The sequence below is a fragment of the Oncorhynchus kisutch genome, linkage group LG23 (assembly GCF_002021735.2).
Source record: "Oncorhynchus kisutch isolate 150728-3 linkage group LG23, Okis_V2, whole genome shotgun sequence".
Lineage (NCBI taxonomy): Eukaryota > Metazoa > Chordata > Actinopteri > Salmoniformes > Salmonidae > Oncorhynchus > Oncorhynchus kisutch.
The window spans coordinates 25,413,564-25,434,971 of NC_034196.2; the positions used below are offsets into that span (position 1 = coordinate 25,413,564).

The window sequence follows — 21,408 nt, forward strand, 5'->3', positions numbered from 1 at the left end:
AACGGCTCAGACACAAGAGGCATGTGGCAGGGTCTACAGTCAATCACGGACTACAGGAAGAAATCCAGCCCAGTCACGGACCAGGATGTCTTGCTCCCAGGCAGACTAAATAACTTTTTTGCCCGTTTTGAGGACAATACAGTGCCACTGACACGGCCTGCAACGAAAACATGCGGTCTCTCCTTCACTGCAGCCGAGGTGAGTAAGACATTTAAACGTGTTAACCCTCGCAAGGCTGCAGGCCCAGACGGCATCCCCAGCCGCGCCCTCAGAGCATGCGCAGACCAGCTGGCCGGTGTGTTTACGGACATATTCAATCAATCCCTATACCAGTCTGCTGTTCCCACATGCTTCAAGAGGGCCACCATTGTTCCTGTTCCCAAGAAAGCTAAGGTAACTGAGCTAAACGACTCACATCCGTCATCATGAAGTGCTTTGAGAGACTAGTCAAGGACCATATCACCTCCACCCTACCTGACACCCTAGACCCACTCCAATTTGCTTACCGCCCAAATAGGTCCACAGACGATGCAATCTCAACCACACTGCACACTGCCCTAACCCATCTGGACAAGAGGAATACCTATGTGAGAATGCTGTTCATCGACTACAGCTCGGCATTCAACACCATAGTACCCTCCAAGCTCGTCATCAAGCTCAAGACCCTGGGTCTCGACCCCGCCCTGTGCAACTGGGTACTGGACTTCCTGACGGGCCGCCCCCAGGTGGTGAGGGTAGGCAACAACATCTCCTCCCCGCAGATCCTCAACACTGGGGCCCCACAAGGGTGCGTTCTGAGCCCTCTCCTGTACTCCCTGTTCACCCACGACTGCGTGGCCACGCACGCCTCCAACTCAATCATCAAGTTTGCGGACGACACAACAGTGGTAGGCTTGATTACCAACAACGACGAGACGGCCTACAGGGAGGAGGTGAGGGCCCTCGGAGTGTGGTGTCAGGAAAATAACCTCACACTCAACGTCAACAAAACTAAGGAGATGATTGTGGACTTCAGGAAACAGCAGAGGGAACACCCCCCTATCCACATCGATGGAACAGTAGTGGAGAGGGTAGCAAGTTTTAAGTTTCTCGGCATACACATCACAGACAAACTGAATTGGTCCACTCACACAGACAGCATCGTGAAGAAGGCGCAGCAGCGCCTCTTCAACCTCAGGAGGCTGAAGAAATTCGGCTTGTCACCAAAAGCACTCACAAACTTCTACAGATGCACAATCGAGAGCATCCTGGCGGGCTGTATCACCGCCTGGTATGGCAACTGCACCGCCCTCAACCGTAAGGCTCTCCAGAGGGTAGTGAAGTCTGCACAACGCATCACCGGGGGCAAACTACCTGCCCTCCAGGACACCTACACCACCCGATGCTACAGGAAGGCCATAAAGATCATCAAGGACATCAACCACCCGAGCCACTGCCTGTTCACCCCGCTGTCATCCAGAAGGCGAGGTCAGTACAGGTGCATCAAAGATGGGACCGAGAGACTGAAAAACAGCTTCTATCTCAAGGCCATCAGACTGTTAAACAGCCACCACTAATATTGAGTGGCTGCTGCCAACACACTGACTCAACTCCAGCCACTTTAATAATGGGAATTGATGGGAAATGATGTAAATATATCACTAGCCACTTTAAACAATGCTACCTTGTATAATGTTACTTACCCTACATTATTCATCTCATATGCATACGTATATACTGTACTCTATATCATCGACTGTATCCTTATGTAATACATGTATCACTAGCCACTTTAACTATGCCACTTTGTTTACATACTCATCTCATATGTTATACTGTACTCGATATCATCTACTGTATCTTGCCTATGCTGCTCTGTACCATCACTCATTCATATATCCTTATGTACATATTCTTTATCCCCTTACACTGTGTATAAGACAGTAGTTTTTTGGAATTGTTAGTTAGATTACTTGTTCGTTATTACTGCATTGTCGGAACTAGAAGCACAAGCATTTCGCTACACTCGCATTAACATCTGCAAACCATGTGTATGTGACAAATAAAATTTGATTTGATTTGATCAATAGGTGACAGAATGCTTCTCCTTCCTGAGCGGTACGACGGCTGCGTGGTCCCATGATGTTTATACTTGCATACTATTGTTTGTACAGATAAACGTGGTACCTTCAGGGTTTTGGAAATTGCTTCCAAGGATGAACCAGACTTGTGAAGGTCTACGATTTCTTTTCTGAGGTCTTGGCTGATTACTTTTGATTTTCCCATGATGTCAAGCAAAGAGGCACTGAGTTTGAAGGTAGGCCTTGAAATACATCCACAGGTACACCTCCAATTGACTCAAATGATGTCAATTAGCCTTTCAGAAGCTTCTAAAGTCATTAAATAATTTTCTGGAATTTTCCTAGCTGTTTAAAGGCACAGTCAACTCAGTGTATGTAAACTTCTGACCCACTGGAATTGTGATACAGTGAATTATAAGTGAAATAATCTGTCTGCAAACAATTGTTGGAAAAATTACTTGTGTCTTGCACAAAGTAGATGTCCTAACCGACTTGCTGAAACTATAGTTTGTTAACAAGACATTTGTGGAGTGGTTGAAAAACGAGTTTTAATGACTCCAACCTAAGTGTATGTATGGTGTCCTATTCTACTATATCTTAGTCTATGCCGCTCTGACATTGCTCGTCCATATATTTATATATTCTTAATTCCATTCCTTTACTTAGATTTGTGTGTATTGGGTATATGTTGTGAAATTGTTAGATATTACTGCACTGTCGGAGCTAGAAACACAAGCATTTCACTACACTCGCAATAACTTCTGCTAAACACGTGTATGTGACCAATAAAATGTGATTTGATTTGATTTGGATGCCTTGGTGGGGACCGGGGGTATAAGATGGCATTGAGAGATCAGGATAGCAATAAGCACTCTGAGTTAGAAGCGCTGAGTTGAGTTGGAAAGTTAGTGGTGAGAGGAATTGCAGAGCCTAATCCTGAACACACACAGAAAAGTTGTCTGTCCTTCAGTATTTTTAATGTCATATGTTTGTAGCAGAAGTAGCTTCATCTGATGAATCACTTTGCTCAAAACCTCCAGCTTTAAAGCCTTGGCTTTGACTCGATCTAGCAAGGTCTTGTTGTGCACTGATAACCTGAGCTTGAAACTGTGGGGAACAGTGCATGATATCCAAGGTTATTATGTTGTTGTTTGTTTTTCTAAATGGAACAATGAAACTCCCCACAGGGTGTTAGTGCCTTGGAGTGTTATTCTTTGATGCTTGTCAGGCCACCGCAGTACAGCCCACCTGAACACAAGGTCAGGAGACCTCTGTAGCGATCTGATAGGTGACAGAGTGTGAATGAGAGATCGGGTGAAGGGTGTGGAAGGGAACGTGTTTGTGACGGAGGATGGGGGTGTGAGAGGAGGAGTTGCTGTAGACTAGGGATGAAAGATCTAGAGTGAAAGAAGGAGTGTTAATTAGGGGTGGCCTTCAGTAGAGCATCTCTCTGTTTGCAATCATATTACTATTCATGTTACTGTGTTTACGGAAGCTCATTTCTGCCCGATAAATTGTAGTCTATTTATTTGTTATTTTAAGTGTATGTTTTAAGAATAAGCGTTTTTGTGGATCACAGAATATCACTCAGTATAACAATGCCAAACCTCTCTGAGTGCAGTCAAATCATTCCAATCCATTAATGAAATAAAAGCCTATTACATCAATAACCCAAAGTCACCCTACTTGATCCACCTCTCAGACTAATTCAATTGTCTTTGTTCCCGAGATACTTTGTTCCCGTCAGAACCATGAAAAATGTATAGTTTTTACTATTTTTAAGCTCAGAGTCGTGTTTTCTTTGAAAAACAAACAGCTTTATTCTCCTCTATTCAGGCTAATTATCAGAGTCCAATCTGCAGGTGACCTTGATGCTCCTCTGGTGACTGGGCCTGATTACCATATACATACTCACTCACACACACACACACACACACACACCCACACAGCACAGCACAGCTGCAGGATTTCACCGCTGTTGGCTGATTTATTCTGTATTTTTAGATGCGAGATCACAACCGCTGTCAATGTTTAACTGTTGATTGCTTTTCATTGGAACAATGGAGACAAATTGGACGCAATAGGCAGTGGAAGCACACTGGTAATTAGCAAAGAAATAAATAACGATAAAGCAGAGTGGTGAAAATCTGGCGGCGAGCGAGGTTGTTCACACTATTTGTTCACACCATATCATGTTTAACTGATATTTGAGAGTGCGTGTGTCTGTGTGCGTATGTGTGTGCGTGTATCTGTGTTTGTGTTAGAGTGTTTGTGTGTGTGTGAATGTATTTGTGCATATATCTTTAATCTCAGTTTAGCCGACACAGTAGAATGCTACCCAAACAGCCCTGTTTGTGATGTTTCACTCAACAACAACACACAGTTGTCCTGATCCCCTCATTAAAGTGCCCAGTTAATCAGTTTAGCTGAAATCACTCCTCTGGCGCTGCCTCTGGTTCCTAATCTGACCTGTCACTAAGGACGAGGCAGGAGACGCTAGCTTGGCCCTTTGACAGCAGGGGATAGCAGCGCCACTCTACCTACCGTGAGATTGACCCCCAGGCCCACAGCAGCAGGACTGACGGATGGCTGAGACTCAAATAGTATGAAATCAAGCAGACATCAGTTTTCATTGCACGCTAGGCCTTAGAAGTCTGTGTAGTAGTGTAGGCCCTTCTGGACTGAAGGCAGGATTGGCAGCCCATAGAAAAGTTTGAGTGTTCCTAAGAATAGGACCTTCTTCTAGCGTTTCTTTTCCCCCTGTGTTCCTCAAATAAAGCCATGACCCACTGTTTAGAAGCATCCCCTATTTTTATGTTCCTTTCATGTTCTCTGTCTGTGGAGTTTAGAGAGGTATTTACTCTGTGTGTTGTCAGAGTCTAGAACCTCCATATTTCTGTATGTGTCTTTTCTGCAGTACCCTATCAGAGGAGAGCCAAGAGGTCCTGCTGAGCCCAGAGGTCACCTATGGTCCACCGGGTCTCGACCTCTCCTGCCCCGTCGCCATGACAATAGCCCACTGCGCTGAGTTCGCCACCGACAACTGGAACATCCGGCTCAAAAGGCAGACACAGGATAACAAGTGGGAGGTGAGGTTGTCCTGAAAACATTTCAGAGCATTTAGAGAAACAATAAAAATGTTCTCTGCCCTTAACTGTGTTCAAATTAATATTCAAATTAATATTGTAACTTTCCTTTTATAATATCTTTATTTAACCGGAGTTAAACCGGAGTAAACACATTTAAATGTGTTCCAGATGTTACCATATGTGCCGTCTATTTCAAATGTTCCGGTTATTTTACACAACTTTGCTTGCTGCGTGGGCTGTGTGCAAGGAAAATGCCACCTAATATGCACACATCAAATGAAACATTTTCAAACACTAGACTGAGACAACAGTTGATTTAGATTTCTTTGTTCCACACACTTGATTTCTTTGTTCCAAAGGTGCTATGTAGAACCTTGGAAGGTTCTTCAGTTGTCCCCATAGGAGAAACCTTTGAAGAACCCTTTTTGGTTCCAGGTAGAACCATTTTGATTCCAGATAGAACTCTTTTGGGATCCATGTAGAACCCTTTATTGGAACCAAAAAGGGTTCTACCTGGAACCAAAAAGGCTTCTCCTATGGGGATAGTCGAAGAACCCTTTTGGAACCCTTTTTTCTAAGAGTGTACAAAAAAAAGCAGGAGTATTCGTCTTTACCTTGTCTTTTCCCCCAAAACTTTGAATTGAGAATAGGATAGAATCACAATCTCAATTCCACACATTCTGTTCTTCATTCTGACTTGTCAACCTCTATTCCACTGAGGTTCATTGAGGTGCCAGTTGGGAGGAACTATTTCACTAACCCATGTTAGAATGGACTTCTTTGAAAGCTAGTGAAAACTCAAGTCTATGACTTCTCTTACAGTATGTGGTCCTCCCGACCGCTAGCCCTTTGAATAGCACACAAACCTCTCAAAAAAGCCCTTGAACTCTGCCTTTCTGCCTCTTAGAACTTCCATCTCACTCTCTCTCTCTCTCTCTGAGGAACTCCCTCGTTCTCTCAAGCAATGAGCTCCAACATCATTCCACACCCTCCATTTTTCTCCATCAATCCACCCGTCTATACATTCCAGCAGAGGTATTGCCAACGTTCTGTTAATGTATAACTAACCTCATCAAAGGAGCTATAGAGAGCGACCGGGACCTCATCTAGGTAGACGTGAACCCAAAGCTCAGAGCTCTTTGTGCCTTGTGGTGGGCCCATGACACCCCAAGGCCCGGGTCTATTCACTGCCTATGGCATTTACACAGGATGTAATTTGCCGGCAAGAGATGCTTGGCGCTCAAAAGGCAGCTATCAAAAGCCAGTCGACAAGTGAGTGTGTGTGTGCTGCGGGTAAGAGAATGGGAGAGAGCGATGTCCCTCTAGAGAGAGAGAGGCGTCCCTCGTCTTGCCCATGTGAAGAAGCCATGGCGAGACCTGCTTTCTTTTCTGTGCAATAGTGAGCCCTTTATCTCAGGCAGAATGCCGGGGCAGCCTCTTCAAATGTGAACCATCTCTGGATTTAATGACATTACGAGCACCCCCCCCCCCCCCCCCCCCCCCCCTCTCTCTCTCTCTCTCTCTCTCTCTCTCTCTCTCTCTCTCTCTCTCTCTCTCTCTCTCTCTCTCTCTCTCTCTCTCTCTGTGTCTGTCCCCTTCTCCCCCCCTCTCTCTCTCTCTGCCTGTCCCCTTCTCCCCCCCCTCTCTCTCTCTCTGTCTGCCCCCCCCTCTCTCTCCTCCCTCTCTCTCCTCTCTCTCTCTCTCTCTCTCCCTACATTTTTCCGTTAATACTGCTAGGCTTTGCGGTGGAGGTGTTTGACTCCCGTTTCTTCCATTGCTGCCTGCCTGTCTGCCTGTCACATACAGTGGGGATGAGCTGTATAAAACATAGATTCCTAATGTCTGCTGCAGAGCTAATGGGCCAGGTGTAGCAGGCTGGGCCAAAGTACTGCATTACTATATTATACAGCCTGACTTTATAAAGTTTAACCATGCCTTAATACAGACAGGGCCATAGGGTCACAGGGAGGGTGCAGTTGGTGATTTAGGAGAGGCATTGAGAAAAGAATGAAAGAGAAATGAGCTATGCATACAGGTGTGTGGTAATCACATTACTGTTCACGATACACAATGTGCTGATTGCTTATTTTTCCGTCTGCAGCCATTATCCTCGTCATCATGATAAACAACATCAGCCTAATGCCCCAACCCGCCCCAACTTCTTTTTTCTTCTATTTTCTTCTCTCACAGGAAGTGATGTCAGTGGAGGAGGAGAGCACTTCCTGCTACTGTTTGCTGGAGGCTCAGTGCTGCCACCTGCTCCTGGAAAGTCCAGGGCGCTATGCCCTGGTGGGGGAGCCACTGAGCCAGGAGGCTGTGAAGAGACTGAGGTTGGCCGTGTTCGGTAGTGCAGACAACACCAACCCTCTGGGATACAGCCTGAGGGTGTATTGTGTCGACAACACCCCCTACGCGTTCCAGGTATGGGGGGGGAATGGAAGGATGGATGGTTGGTTGGCTGGCTGACTGTTTGACTGACTGACTGAATGCTGACGGATGGACGGATAGACTGCCTATCACCCGAGTTTAGGCTGTGGAGTGATAGGCAGTAGAGTGCTTTCTGAGAACATGATATGTTATTGCAGTGGCAAGCTAGCCTGCAGTGGTAGATTTCAACTGACAGAAGAACTTTAAGAAAGTACTCTATGAAGGTTATACACAGGTCAGCTTGCTTAAAGGAGAGTGTGTGTGTTCGCGTTTGTGTCTGTGTGCGTGTATTTGTCTGCATCCGTATCCGTGTATCCATCCTCGCGACCCCACGTGTGTGTGACCTCATTCCACCCCCTGCAGGTGTGTGTGAGTGTTTCTGTTTCTGTGTTTCTGTCCAATTGCGTTAGTGTGTCGTGGCTGGTGGTTTTGTCCAGAAGAGTTTTCTCTGTCTGATTTTCGTGTTCCACCAGAGATCAGAAAGTCCAGTCACACAGCCAGAAAGAGAAAGAGAGATGCTGCTGGATGATTAGGAGAGACAACACTGCAAGGTTTCCTCCTCTGCCTTCTTTCTGGGGCTTAAGTGAATATTTGTAGTGTGTTAATTAAAGGTGTTCTAGCATTCCATTCCGTGTGACGGCCCGGGCAAGGGAGCACACACTGCAGTTGGAGGGTGAGAGAGAGAGAGAGAGAGAGAGAGAGAGATTCCTTTTAGGCAATTTCCTGGACAAGACATTTCAATCTAAAACAGAAGGTGTAATCTTGGCAGTAGAAAAACAATAAATTTGACCTTTCAGCTTCCCTAACAAATCTAAAAATTCCAAGCAGACAACCTTAGATAATTAACAACAATGACAAATGGTTTGATGAAGTGAAATGCAAAAACCTAAGAAAGAAATTGAGAAACATTTCCAACCAAAAACATAGAGACTCAGAAAACCTGTGTCTATACTTTCACTATGAATCATGAAAACAATACAGAAATACACTACGGAAAAAGAAGGAACAGTACGTCAGAAATCAGCTCAATGTAAATGAAGAATCCATCAAATCTCGACACTTCTGGGAAAATTGGAACACACTTAACAAACAACCACACAAAGAGTTATCTATCCAAAACGGAGATGTGTGGATAAACCACTTCTCCAATATTTCTGGCTCTATAACAAAGAACAAACAGCAAAAACATATATATGATCGATTACAAATCTTAGAATCAACTATTAAAGACTACCAGAACCTACTGAATTCTCCAATTACATTGAATGAACTACAGGACAAAATGCATACCTAAGCGACTTTGAGCGTGGTATTATCTTTGGTGCCACGCGCACCGGTTCCATCAAAGAAGTGGTCGGCCTCCTGGTCTTTTCACTCACGACAGTGTCTAGAGTTTACCGAGAATGGTGCAACAGACAAAAAACATCCAGTCAGCGTCAGTCCTGTGAGCGAAAACATCTAGTGGATGAGAGGTCAAAGGAGAATGTGCAAGCTAACAGACGGGCCACAAACAGACAAATAGCGGCGCAGTACAACAGTGGTGTGTAGAACGGCATCTCAGAATCACAACTCTTTGGTCCTTGACCCGGATGGAGTATTGCAGCAGACGACCAGGTTCCACTCCTATCAGCTAAAAACAAGAAGAAGCGGCTCAAGTGGGCACACAATCACCAAGACTGGACAATTGAGGAGTGGAAAAACATTGCCCACCTGGTCTGACGAATCCCGGTTCCTGTTGCATCATGTTGATGTCAGAGTCAGGATTTGGCGTTAGCAGCATGAGTCCATGGCCCCATCCTGCCTGGTGTCCACTGTACAGGCTGGTGGTAGAGGTGTAATGGTGTGTGGAATGTTTTCCTGGAACACGTTAGGTCCCTTGATACCATTTGAATAACGTTTCCGTGCCCAATGAATTCAGGCTGTTCTGGAGGCAAATGGAGGTCCGACCCGGTACTAGATTGGTTCTCTCTTTTAGTTCTGTGTAGAGGTGATGTATGAATGATATACAATGAAGAGTAGCTATGGCCTTTTCACACAAACTAATTTCTATCCTACTCACATTGTCTCTCATAATGATACCCATTATCCTCTTTTTGCCGCATTCACAAAAAAGGCCCACACACTCTGAGGTATTTCTTTCTTTCTGGATTTCACCTTTATTTAACTAGGCAAGTCAGTTAAGAACAACTTCTTATTTACAATGGGTGGAACAGTGGGTTAACTTGTTCAGGGGCAGAACGACAGATTAACCACTAGGTATGCACCTGTGAGCAGTGTAGTCACGCACGCACACACACACACACACACACACACGCACCCACACACACACACGCACACACACACCCACGCACGCACACACACACAGCGCGTGTGCGCGCACACACACACACACACACACACACACACACACCTCTGACAGCAGCCAGTTGCTTTGAGGCTGTGAGTTATGCTCCAGAGAGGTTGTGATGTGACAGAGCTTGGCTCACTAGAGCAGCTTTGGTTCTGTCCGCATCAGTCAGAGGGCAGCCTTGCATGGTAAATAGAGTGAAATTACATTCGGGAACCCACCAGCCAATTCTCCACATCTCTCTCTGTCACTCTGCCCTGTTTATTTCTTCATTTGTCCAGTTTTGGTGGTTTTTGTTTGAACTTCATACGACAAATTATTTCCCTTGCGATGCCAAGCAAAGAATCGATCAGGGACAATTTTTCAATTTCCACGCGCCTTTCCTTTTGTGATGGAGACAGCAGACATACAAACACACAGACACACACACATGTACGCACACATACACATATACACACACGTACCCACACACGTATGCACACACACAACCAAACACACATATATGCATACACGCAGACAAAGACACACACACAGTTTCACACACACTCTCACACACACACACACACACACACACACACACACACACACACACACACACACACACACACACACACACACACACACACACACACACACACACACACAGTGCTTCTGCTCTCCATAGAGAAGCGCAACAATACCCTCAGATAAGAACCCAAAAAGCGCAAAATCACCTAAGTCCTTTCATCAATAGCAAACGCCATTTGGGAAGATCAGGCTTGATTTCTGTCTCTGTGTGTGTCTGAAACAGCATTTGAGGGGTATTGTGCTCCCTGATTTTATTCATTGGACATTTTGTTGCCAGGATTTGCTTAGTTTATTCTTTATTTGTTTGTTTGTGTGTTTGGGGGGTTTCATTCTATGCGTGAAATTATTATGGAATTATTTCTAGTTGTTAAAAAATGCATTTTAAGCAATTCTTCCACTTGCTTTCTCTTGCAGAGGAGGCTAACTGAATGCCCAATCTCCCAATGAGCTGTTTAATTCAACTGTTTAGAGCTGTTCAGATCTTCAGGGGGGAGTTGATAGTTCAGAGCACTGTTTCTTAATTCAGTACAGATAGAGTAGAGTGGTTGTATTAATGTCTGAGTAATATTGGTTTTCTATGTTGTGTAATCTATGTATACTGTACTTAAATGCTGTAAACACACACAAAAATAACGTAATTCTCACACTTTTATTTCACCTTTCTCTCCACCCCTCATCTCCCTTCTCTCTCCCACTCTCTCTCTCTCTCTTGCTCTCTCCCTCCCACCTCCTTCCCCACTGTCCATCTTCCCCCCAACACCTACGCCTCTCTCACTCTTCCCTCCCTACCCCCTCCTCCTCCTTCACCACTGTTCTCCCCTCTCCCCCTATCAGGAAGTGGCATCAGTGGAGCGGGTGAGGGGCGGTCGTCTCCTGGAGGAGCCCAAGACGCTGCTGTTCAGGGGGAACTCCTTCAGCCTGCAGCTCTCCATCCAGGACATCCCCCAGTTCCTCTGGAGCATCAAGCCTTTCACCACCTGCCAGGTAGGGGAGGGCGGAGTGTGTGTGTGTGGAGGGGAATTGTTTGTGTGTGTTGAGAGCAGGTGCAGGGGTATGGGGGTGTGTCATTTGAGAAACACCATCATTTGAGAAACCTCCCTTCCATCTGAGTCTTCTCCTCCATCAACCATCCCTTCATCAGAGTCCTCTACTCCATCAACAATCCTGTCTTCTTACTCTGGGGTCACAGCAAAGAGCAGGGACTGTGGAAAGGACAAAGGACAATAACTATCTTTTCCACACACACACACACACACACACTTACACACAAAACTAAATGAATTGTGTCTTCTAGGCACACACACAGACACACATTTCCTTATCTTCCTAGGGGTGTGCGTGGTGCATGTACTGTGCTGCTCTGTGATTTTACGCCCTCCAGTGAGATCCCATTAGCAGAATTAGCCAGAATATCAACCAGCTCTCATGGAGCAGAGAGAGATGGAGAGAGAGCGAAAGAGATGGAGAGGGAGGGAGGGAGGGAGGGAGGGAGGGAGGGAGGGAGGGAGGGAGGGAGGGAGGGAGGGAGGGAGGGAGGGAAAGGTCAGGAAGAGTAGAAGCTCAGTGAACAGTTTCATGCTCAGTGAACAGTCGCATGGCCGTGGCTTGCTATATAAAGCATTCAGTTACTGTTCAACTGAATATTAAAATGGGCAAAACAAGTGACCTAAGTGACTTTGAGTGTGGTAGTATGATCGTCGGTGCCAGGCGCACCGGTTCCATCTCAGAAATGGCCGGCCTCCTGTACTTTTCACTCACGACAGTGTCTAGGGTCTACCGAGAATGGTGCGACAAACAAAAAACATCAAGTCATCGGCAGTCCTGTGAGCAAAAACATCTAGTGGATGAAACGGCATCTCGGAATGCACAACTCATCGGTCCTTGACCCGGATGGGATATTGCAGCAGACGACCAGGTTCCACTCCTATCAGCTAAAAACAAGAAGAAGCGACTCAAGTGGGCACACAATCACCAACACTGGACAATTGAGGAGTGGAAAGACATTGCCAACCTGGTCCGATGAATCCCGCGTCATGCTGATGGCAGGGTCAGGATTTGGCGTTGGCAGCATGAATCCATGGCCCCATCCTGCATGGTGTCAACTGTACAGGCTGGTGGATGTGGTGTAATGGCATGTGGAATGTTTTCCTGGCACACGTTAGGTCCCTTGATACCAGTTGAACAATGTTTCCATGCCCTAAGAATTCAGGCTGTTCTGGAGACAAATGGCAGGGGTCTGACCCGGTACTAGATGGGTGTACCTAATAAACTGTGTGTATATCTAAGATCTAATACATTACTATTATTATTCTAGAGCTGTACTCTACATCTGCATCCCACATAGTAGTCTATTCCCTTCACAGTGGACTACTTTTGACCAGAGCCTTGTGGGTACTGGTCAAAAGTAGTGCACTATAAAAGTTAAAGGGTGCCATTCAGGATGCAGCCTAAAGATGTACTCAATAGGAAGCTCTCATGTCATTATCTATCATTATGTTGCTTGAAGGATCCCAAGACAGTCTGATTCGTAGTTGTGTTTGTTTGTCATTATAACAATGACCACACAGTATATAGGAATGGAATTGACTTTTAAGGACAGAATGTTGACTAGGCAAGTGATTTCAGACTGGCCATCTCAGGTTGCTCATGGGTAGACAACCCCAATCCCCAAGAGGCTGCTGATTTTATTCCCTTCATTGATTAGCAGTGGTTGTTGAGTGGGTAAAGAAACCATTGACTTGGTCTGGTCTGAACTAATAATTAAAGCTGAAATAGAGGAAAGGGGGCAATGCAATTAGCTGGCATTCAGGCATTGTATTTAGTAAATATTGTCATCCAGGGTCTGTATTCAAAATGTGCCTCAGAGTAGAAGTACTGATGTAGGATCAGGTCCCCCCTGTTCATGTAATCTTATTCAATATGATCTAAAAGGCAACATGGATTCTATATCAGCACTCCTACCCTGAGACTCTTTGTGAATACTGGCACAGAGCTAGATTAGGTCTATAGTTTATTTCATGTATTGATCCCACCCGCTCTCTCTCCCCCTTCTCTCTCTCCCCCCTTCTCTTTCTCTCTCTAGGAGTTCTCGTTCTCTCAGGTGTGGGCTAGTAACCAGCGGCCCCTGCAGTGTGCCTTCTCATTGGAGCGCTACAGCCCCGCCTCCTCCCAGCTGTCCTGTAAGATCAGTGTGCGTCAGGTCAAAGGTCAGGAGCAGATCCTCCAGGTCTACACCTCTGTGGTCGAGGTAAGGGGAGGAGTGTGTGTGGGAGGAAGAGTGTGTGTGGAATTGTGTGTATACAGTATATGGCAGGAAGTGTGAAGTGTGTTTGTCGGGGGGGGGGGTTGTTTTGTGTGTGTGCAAGTGCGTCTATGTGCGCGCGCGCGCGCGTGTGTGTGTGTGTGTGTGTGTGTGTGTGTGTGTGTGTGTGTGTGTGTGTGTGTGTGTGTGTGTGTGTGTGTGTGTGTGTGTGTGTGTGAATCCTGTATGGAGCTGAAGCTGTGATACTAATAGGCTCTCTCATTAGAGTGAATGTCTCCTGATTTTACTGAAGGGCTTTTCTTAATGAAGCACGCAGGGGCCTCTTGACATATAGATTACATTGAGTTAATTCTTTGAAGCCATATAATCTTATGTTATCTGTAGAAAAGAAATGGTCACTCTAACACCTCTCATTTTTATGCTGCAATGGTTTCTTCCTCCAGAGTGAAAAGGAGGTAGTCCCCTTCTTCACTCAGTCGAACTGTACCACCACGTCGCTGACGGGGTCCAGGGCCTTCAAGATCCCCCTGTCCATCCGCCAGAGGATTTGTGCCACCTTCGACACAGCCAACGCCAAGGGAAAGGACTGGCAGCTGCTTGCACAGAAACTCCACATAGACAGGTGAGATACCATGCGCACTTGCACGCACACACACATATACACTCCCTGCTGTACTATACACCCAGAAACCCTGGGTCCCCATCCTTGAATGGTAGTCCAACTGTTGTATTGGCCCCTCCAATGTTCATCATGTTTGACTAGCAGCCACCATTTCAGTCCATTTCATTTAGGGATTCTAATAAGTTTTATTGAGCTGGATTAATAATGATACTGCAAGGTCCAGCAATGTGTCGCAAGTCTATTTTGTTGCTCTATTGCCTTGGTCAATGTATTTGCAAATGACTCATTTTGAAATTACAAAATTAGAGAAAAGATCAACCTTGACTGCATCAACTCTACCAGTCTCCCTATGGATGTGCCTAGCCATTTGCATAATGGTTGGCTTATTATCTGAGCCTTCGCCACTGTGCCAGTCTTAATCTGCTAACACCAAGCAACCCTACCAGTGACCAGGTCACACACACACTCTGCGGATCTCATTATAGATCTGTACACACACACACACACACACACACACACACACACACACACACACCACACGCGCAGTCTTGTTTAACTAACCTTGTAGGGACACACAATTCAGTCCAATTCAAAATCCTATTTTCCCTAACCCCCAATGTTGGAGATTTTAGCGGTAATGGGTAATCTCTATTCCCTCAGCAGAAGAAGAAACAGTCAATAAGGAGTGTGGAAAAGGGGAACTGAATAAAAGTGTGACATAAGCCGTGTGACCAGGAATGTCCATGTGCATCAAATCATTTCCCAGCAAACTGTCGGAAAACAATGTGGGGCGTTTTGGAATGGGAGAAGAATTTAGGGTTTTCAACCCAGTGGAAGCCACCAGCAGCATGTCATGAGAACGCCTGTACCTTGTTAAGCGGATTTGTGCTATTATTTAGCATGGTATGTGGGAGCATCATCACCACACCTGAGACAAAAAGGGAGGGAGAGAGATCAAGCTCTCTGTAATGAAACAGTGCCCTCAGGTGGATGTGAGTTGTAACAACAGCTGAGGTGGTGATATAGCAGGAAGTATAAGCTGAATTTGATATTAAGCATAATGATTTCAACAATATGCAATTTGCATGTATTTCTTTCCTTCTTCCTTTTCATCATCCTCTTATTTGGCCAGTGTCTCCCAAACCTCTTCCTGAGTAACCCCAGCCAGTGCCTTTTATTGGATCTATTCCAGAACAACTACTCATCAAGCTGCATTCTACATTAACTCTCTCTCTCTCTCTCTCTCTCTCTCTCTCTCGTTCTCTTTCTCTCTGTCTCTCTCTCTCTCTCTCACTCTCTCTCTCTCTCTCACTCTCTCTTTCTCTCTTTTTCTCTCTCTCTCTCTCACTTTCTCTCTCTCTCTCTCTCTCTCTCTCTCTCTCTCTCTCTCTCTCTCTCTCTCTCTCTCTCTCTCTCTCTCTCACACTCTCTCTCTCTCTCGCTCTCTCTCTCTCTCACTCTCTCTCTCTCACTCTCTCTCTCTCCCACCTCCCTCCCTCCCTCCAGGAACCTGTGTTACTTTGCACGTCAGGAGAGCCCATCAGCGGTGATCCTCAGCCTGTGGGAGGCCCAGCACCAGGACACAGGAGACCTGGACTCTCTGGCCAGCGCCCTGGAGGAGATCGGCAAGGTCCACTCCTCCACCCACTCCACCTCCAGTAGGGCCACCACGCTGACCACCACAGGGACCACCACAAGGACCACCACTACCCTGGGCCGCAGCACTGAGGAGCTGGACACTGAGTTCACCTAACAAGGGGAGGAACGGACGAACTGGAGCCCCAGTAGAGGAACACAAGGCTGGGGATGAATGGATGGACCCTAACAAGGAGGAGTACATACAGAGAACTCCAGTGGACTAATCCAGCCAGTGGAGGATTGAGCCCGAGCTCAGAGAGGACTAAGGACTGAAGGGGAAATAACTAACTACTGTAACTAAAGTCAGGCCACCAGGCTGAATGGAGGGGGAATAGGGACAAAGTGACAGGGGTAAAAGGGGTGCTACAGAAGAAGGGTACAAGGGAGAGAGGAAAAGGGCTGAGGGGCCCAGGGACAAGGGTTTGAGAGGTGAAGAACACAGGCCAATGGCGAGGGGTGGAAAAGGAGACGGTGGTAAGGGAGAGAGGGACAAGAAAGCAGTGTTCAAGAGATAGGGGTTCTAGAGGTCCTGGTCAAGAGGGAAGCTATTGTTGTTTAGGTAGACACAGAGGAACTAACTAACCAAGGGACTAAACCACAAACTAGTCAAAAAGTAAACCTCAACTGAACCACAAACCAACAAGAAACACTCTTCCTAACCTGGACTATTAGGTCCTGTCCCTCTAGCCATTCCCCTGGGAAGCCAGAATGCTTCGTGTTACGTGAAGTTGTTGTCGTTTATTTTATATTTATAATATATTTTCTTTCTTTTCTTGTGTTTTTCCCTGCACAGTGATGGTGTGTTCAGTGCATAGGCCTACTGTGGTACCAGAGAGAAACAAGGAACTCTTTCGAAGTATTCAGATGTTGACAGTATTTATGAAAAACAGTCAGAAATGACATCTGTCATATGATGTCACAAACATTTGGTTTACCCACACCTAGGCTCTGTTCCAATACCCACACGAGCATGCATTCTACTAAGAATGAAGAATTGTATTGGGGAATGCATTCAGTGTGGTATGCTGGTGTGGATATTGGAACGTAGCCAATATGTCATTTTACTGAAAGTCACTGTAAAACTTCTGGTGACACACTAGAGAAGTGAGAGTAATTAAGAAATGCATATCTGCAGATGAATGAAAGAGAATGTGTTAGGGATGGACTAAACTTTTCCCTCGCTGTCACATGGGTAAGATCAACACACAAGCAGAATGGCAATTTGGCATGTTTTTTTACCTACATGTATTGGTCGGAAAATTAATTAAAGTGATTAGAGTATTTATGTGTGCTGTTAACCCTTAAAGGGATAGTTCGGGATGTTGGCAATGAAGCCGTTAATCTACTTCCCCAGATTGAGATGAACTCGTGGATATCATTTTTACATATCTACGTCCAGTATGAAGGGAGGTAGTTTTGCGTGTTAGCACAATGACTAGAAGCCTACAGGAACCGATAGCATGCTAGCTGTTCCCATAAACTTCTAGCCATTGCGCTAACGCTTGTTAGCAATTGCACTAATGCTAGTTAGCAACTTTCTTCAAACTGAACGCAGATACATAAAAATGTATCCACGAGTTCATTTGACTCTGAGGAAGTAGATAAAGGGCATTGCCAAAATCTGACCTATCACTTTAAACTCTTGATCCAGTGGTACTGCAGGCCAAATCAGATAAACTAACTAACTAACTAACCCTTAGCCTACTAACAGAAAATACACACCCAATATTTTACATCCTCAAAAATTCCCCCCTCACACACACACACACACACACACACACAAAATAATACAAGAATTAACCTGAGGAACAGTGTGCAAAACTGCCATACTGTTGTTTCATGGAATTGACAGTGTTTTTACATGCCACTACCAAATTATAGTAAGCTCTCCAGTCTCCACTACCTAAAGTGTGGGTCACACCAGGCATGTGACAGAGGTGACCCGCACTTTGTTATAGCATTTAAACCCATCAAACACAATCGGAGGAGCTGCAGCTAGGAGATGATGAACTGACACACACTCTGGGCAAACATGCATACACACACACATACACTATGTGTGCACACACACAACCACATACATACAGTTCCCCAATGTGGTGAGGTGTATGCCTAATTGAACATGCAGATGGATGTCACTACAGTGATCATCATAAAGAGCTATCTATACACAGTGTGTGTGTGTGTGTGTGTGTGTGTGTGTGTGTGTGTGTGTGTGTGTGTGTGTGTGTGTGTGTGTGTGTGTGTGTGTGTGTGTGTGTGTGTGTGTGTGTGTGTGTGTGTGTGTGTGTGTGTGTGTGTGTGTGTGTGTGTCTGTGTGTGTGTGTGTGTGTGTGTGTGTGTCATGACTTTGATGATCTGTCTTTGTCCCCTTTGGAGAATCCAGCCTAGTGCTAGTATTTGAGTTTATCCTGGTGTGTAATGTATGTATCTCGCAAGCTACTGTCTTTAGATCTGTATTCATTTGGAGAAAATAAAGAAACAGTACTGAGTAAAACCATATCCATTTGTCAGAGATATGCTGATATTTTCATCCAAAAATGTATTGCTTTTATTCTGAGCTGCTTTTACATAATCCGCCATTCCTTACTAGGAAGAAACATACCTTTGAAATCTTAGAGATCCTACTTAGTTATCATGCTACATTGTTATATTTTTGTTTAGAGTAAACAGTAACGACTGAAAATAGATGAATAATGATTTTATCCTGAAAATATTATTATGTATACAGTGAGGGGCATTTATCATTAATTTAATGAATTAAGCCATGAAAGTTCTGTATACATTGTCTATAATCACATCTTATTTACTTAGCTTTGTTTTACGACGCTCTACATTTTGAATGTTTATGTTAATCAGGTGAATAGTACGATGATTATTATTCTGCTTATCACTATTTGATGTATATTTTAGCAGATTTTTGTTCTATTTTTTCCTCAACATGATTTGCAAATGTATATACTCTATCATGTTTTGAAATAAATATGCAGTGAAATTCCCTTGTTTTCTTTGGTCTGAAAATGAGATTTTATTCTAGGCTGGGATTTGATCAACAATCTAAACACATTTTTCGCTTGAGCCAACATTTGCAGTGTTTCCCATGAACGCCATCTCCACAAACATCTTTAAAGATATGCTACGGAACTTTGGCGACTAATATGTCTTTTTTAAACCTCCCACTTTGGGCTGGATGTGTCAATGTGTATTTCATACAGTGCATTCGGAAAGTATTCAGACCCCTTGACTTTTTCAACATTTTGTTATGTTACAACCTTCTTCTAAAATTGATTAAATCGTTTTTTTCCCTCATCAATCTACACATAATACACCACAATAACAAAGCAAAAACAGGTTTTTAGAAAAAAAAATGAAATATTACATTTACATAAGTATTCAGACCCTTTACGCAGTACTTTGTTGAAGCACCTTTGACACTGATTACAGCCTCGAGTCTTCTTGGGTATGACGCTACAAGCTTGGCACACTTGTATTTGGGGAGTTTCTTCCGTTCTTCTCTGCTGATCGTCTCAAGCTCTGTCAGGTTGGATAGGGAGGGTCACTGCACAGCTAGTTTCAGGTCAGGGCTTTGTCTGGGCCACTCAAGGATATTCAGAAACTTGTCCCGAAGTCACTCCTGCGTTGTCTTGGCTGTGGACTTATTGTCCTGTTGGAAGGTGAACCTTTGCCCCAGTCTGAGGTCCTGAGCGCTCTGGAGCAGGTTTCCATGAAGGATCTCTCTGTACTTTCCCTCAATCCTGACTAGGCTTCCAGTCTCTGCTGCTGAAAAATATCCCCACAGTATGATGCTGCCATCACAACGCGTCATCATAGGGATGGTGGCAGGTTTCCTCCAGACGTGACGCTTGGCATTCAGGCCAAAGAGTTCAATCTTGGTTTCATCAGACCAGAGAATCTTGTTTCTCATGGTCAGAGTCTTTTAGGTGCCTTTTGGCAAACTCCAAGGGGCTGTCATGTGCCTTTTACTGAGGAGTGGATTCCGTCTGGCCACTCTACCATAAAGGCCTGATTGGTGGAGTGTTGCAGCGATAGTATCCTTCTGGAAGGTTCTTCCATCACCTGAGAGGATATCTGGAGCTCTGTAAGAGTTATCATCAGGTTCTTGGTCACCTCCCTGACCAAGGCCCTTGCCCCCGATTGTTTAGTTTGGCCGGCCGGCCAGCTCTCGGGGTCTTGGTGGTTCGAAACTTCTTCAATTGAAGAATGATTGAGTCCACTGTGTTCTTGGGGACCTTCAATGCTGCAGAAGTGTTTTGGTACCCTTCCCCAGATCTATGTCTCGACACATCCCTGTCTCGGAGCTCTACGGACATTTCCTTCGACCTCATGGCTTGCTTTTTGCTCTAACATGCACTGTCAACTGTGGGACATTATATAGACAGGTATGTGCCTTTCCAAATCATGTCCAATTGAATCAATTTACCACAGGTGGATTCCAATCAAGTTGTAAGAACATCTCAGGATGATCAATGAAAACAGGATGCACCTGAGCTCAATTTCGAGTCTCATAGCAAAGGATCTGAATACTTATGTTTTTTCAATTTTTAATACATTTGCTAACATTTCGAAAAAATTGTTTTCCCTTTGTCATTATGGGGTATTGTTTGGGGTATGTAGATTGATGAGTATATTTTTTACTTAAAAGACATTCCGAATGCACTGTACACGCATAATCAATGAGAAGAATGCCACGAAATCCCTAGTTTAAAAGTGACTGTTTTATGGGAGCTGTGCTTCGCCATTTTCCCTAAATTCTTCCCCATGTGGACCAGCCCCCTAGCAATTTGTGTTACAGCCAATGACCTTCACCCTCTTGCCATTCGAGTGACAGCTAGCAAAATGCGCAAACAGCAAAACGAGAGAGACGTGGTGCACATATGTGCACATACAGTCTGTGATGTAGTATGCAATTTTCCGGGACCAATTTTTGGCACGTGAGCTCTACTTTCAGAATTACTGGCTAAAAGTACCAGAGAATCTTCGATTCAATCCATAACGCCAAAGTTCAGTACTTTAATTTCAAGTACGCTATAGCGCTAAACTTCGGCGATGCTGATTGAATCAAGTCCTAAATTGATAGCACAGGAGGTTGGTGGCATCTTAATTGGGGAGGACGGGCACGTGGTAATGGCTGGAGCGGAATAAATGGAATGGTATCAAATACATCAAACACATGGTTTCTATTATTATGAGCCGTTGTCCCCTCAGATGCCTCCTGTGGTTGATGGCCAGTCTGTGTATCATTATCAAACCAATATTGTTATCTCCTTATTCCTCAATATGTGCCATAGAGTGCAGTATGTATAATCGACCACTAGTTGGCAGCATATGCTTTTCCTATATTTTTGCCCAGCCATTTTTACTCATTCGAAACCACT

General features: G+C 44.9%; 1 protein-coding gene across 2 annotated transcripts in view; it reads left to right on the top strand.

Moving 5' to 3' along the window:
* Positions 1-19,010, top strand: part of LOC109868633 (netrin receptor UNC5D) — a 315,876-nt gene extending 296,866 nt beyond the window's left edge. For both annotated transcript variants that reach the window (XM_020458331.2, XM_020458332.2), the window contains 6 exons: positions 4,978-5,149; positions 7,340-7,570; positions 11,325-11,474; positions 13,573-13,737; positions 14,196-14,374; positions 15,881-19,010. In XM_020458331.2, coding sequence (XP_020313920.1) covers positions 4,978-5,149; positions 7,340-7,570; positions 11,325-11,474; positions 13,573-13,737; positions 14,196-14,374; positions 15,881-16,127 — 1,144 coding nt within the window. In that variant the 3' untranslated portion in view covers positions 16,128-19,010. The remainder of the gene's footprint in view (positions 1-4,977; positions 5,150-7,339; positions 7,571-11,324; positions 11,475-13,572; positions 13,738-14,195; positions 14,375-15,880) is intronic.
* The last annotated feature ends 2,398 nt before the right edge of the window (positions 19,011-21,408 follow it).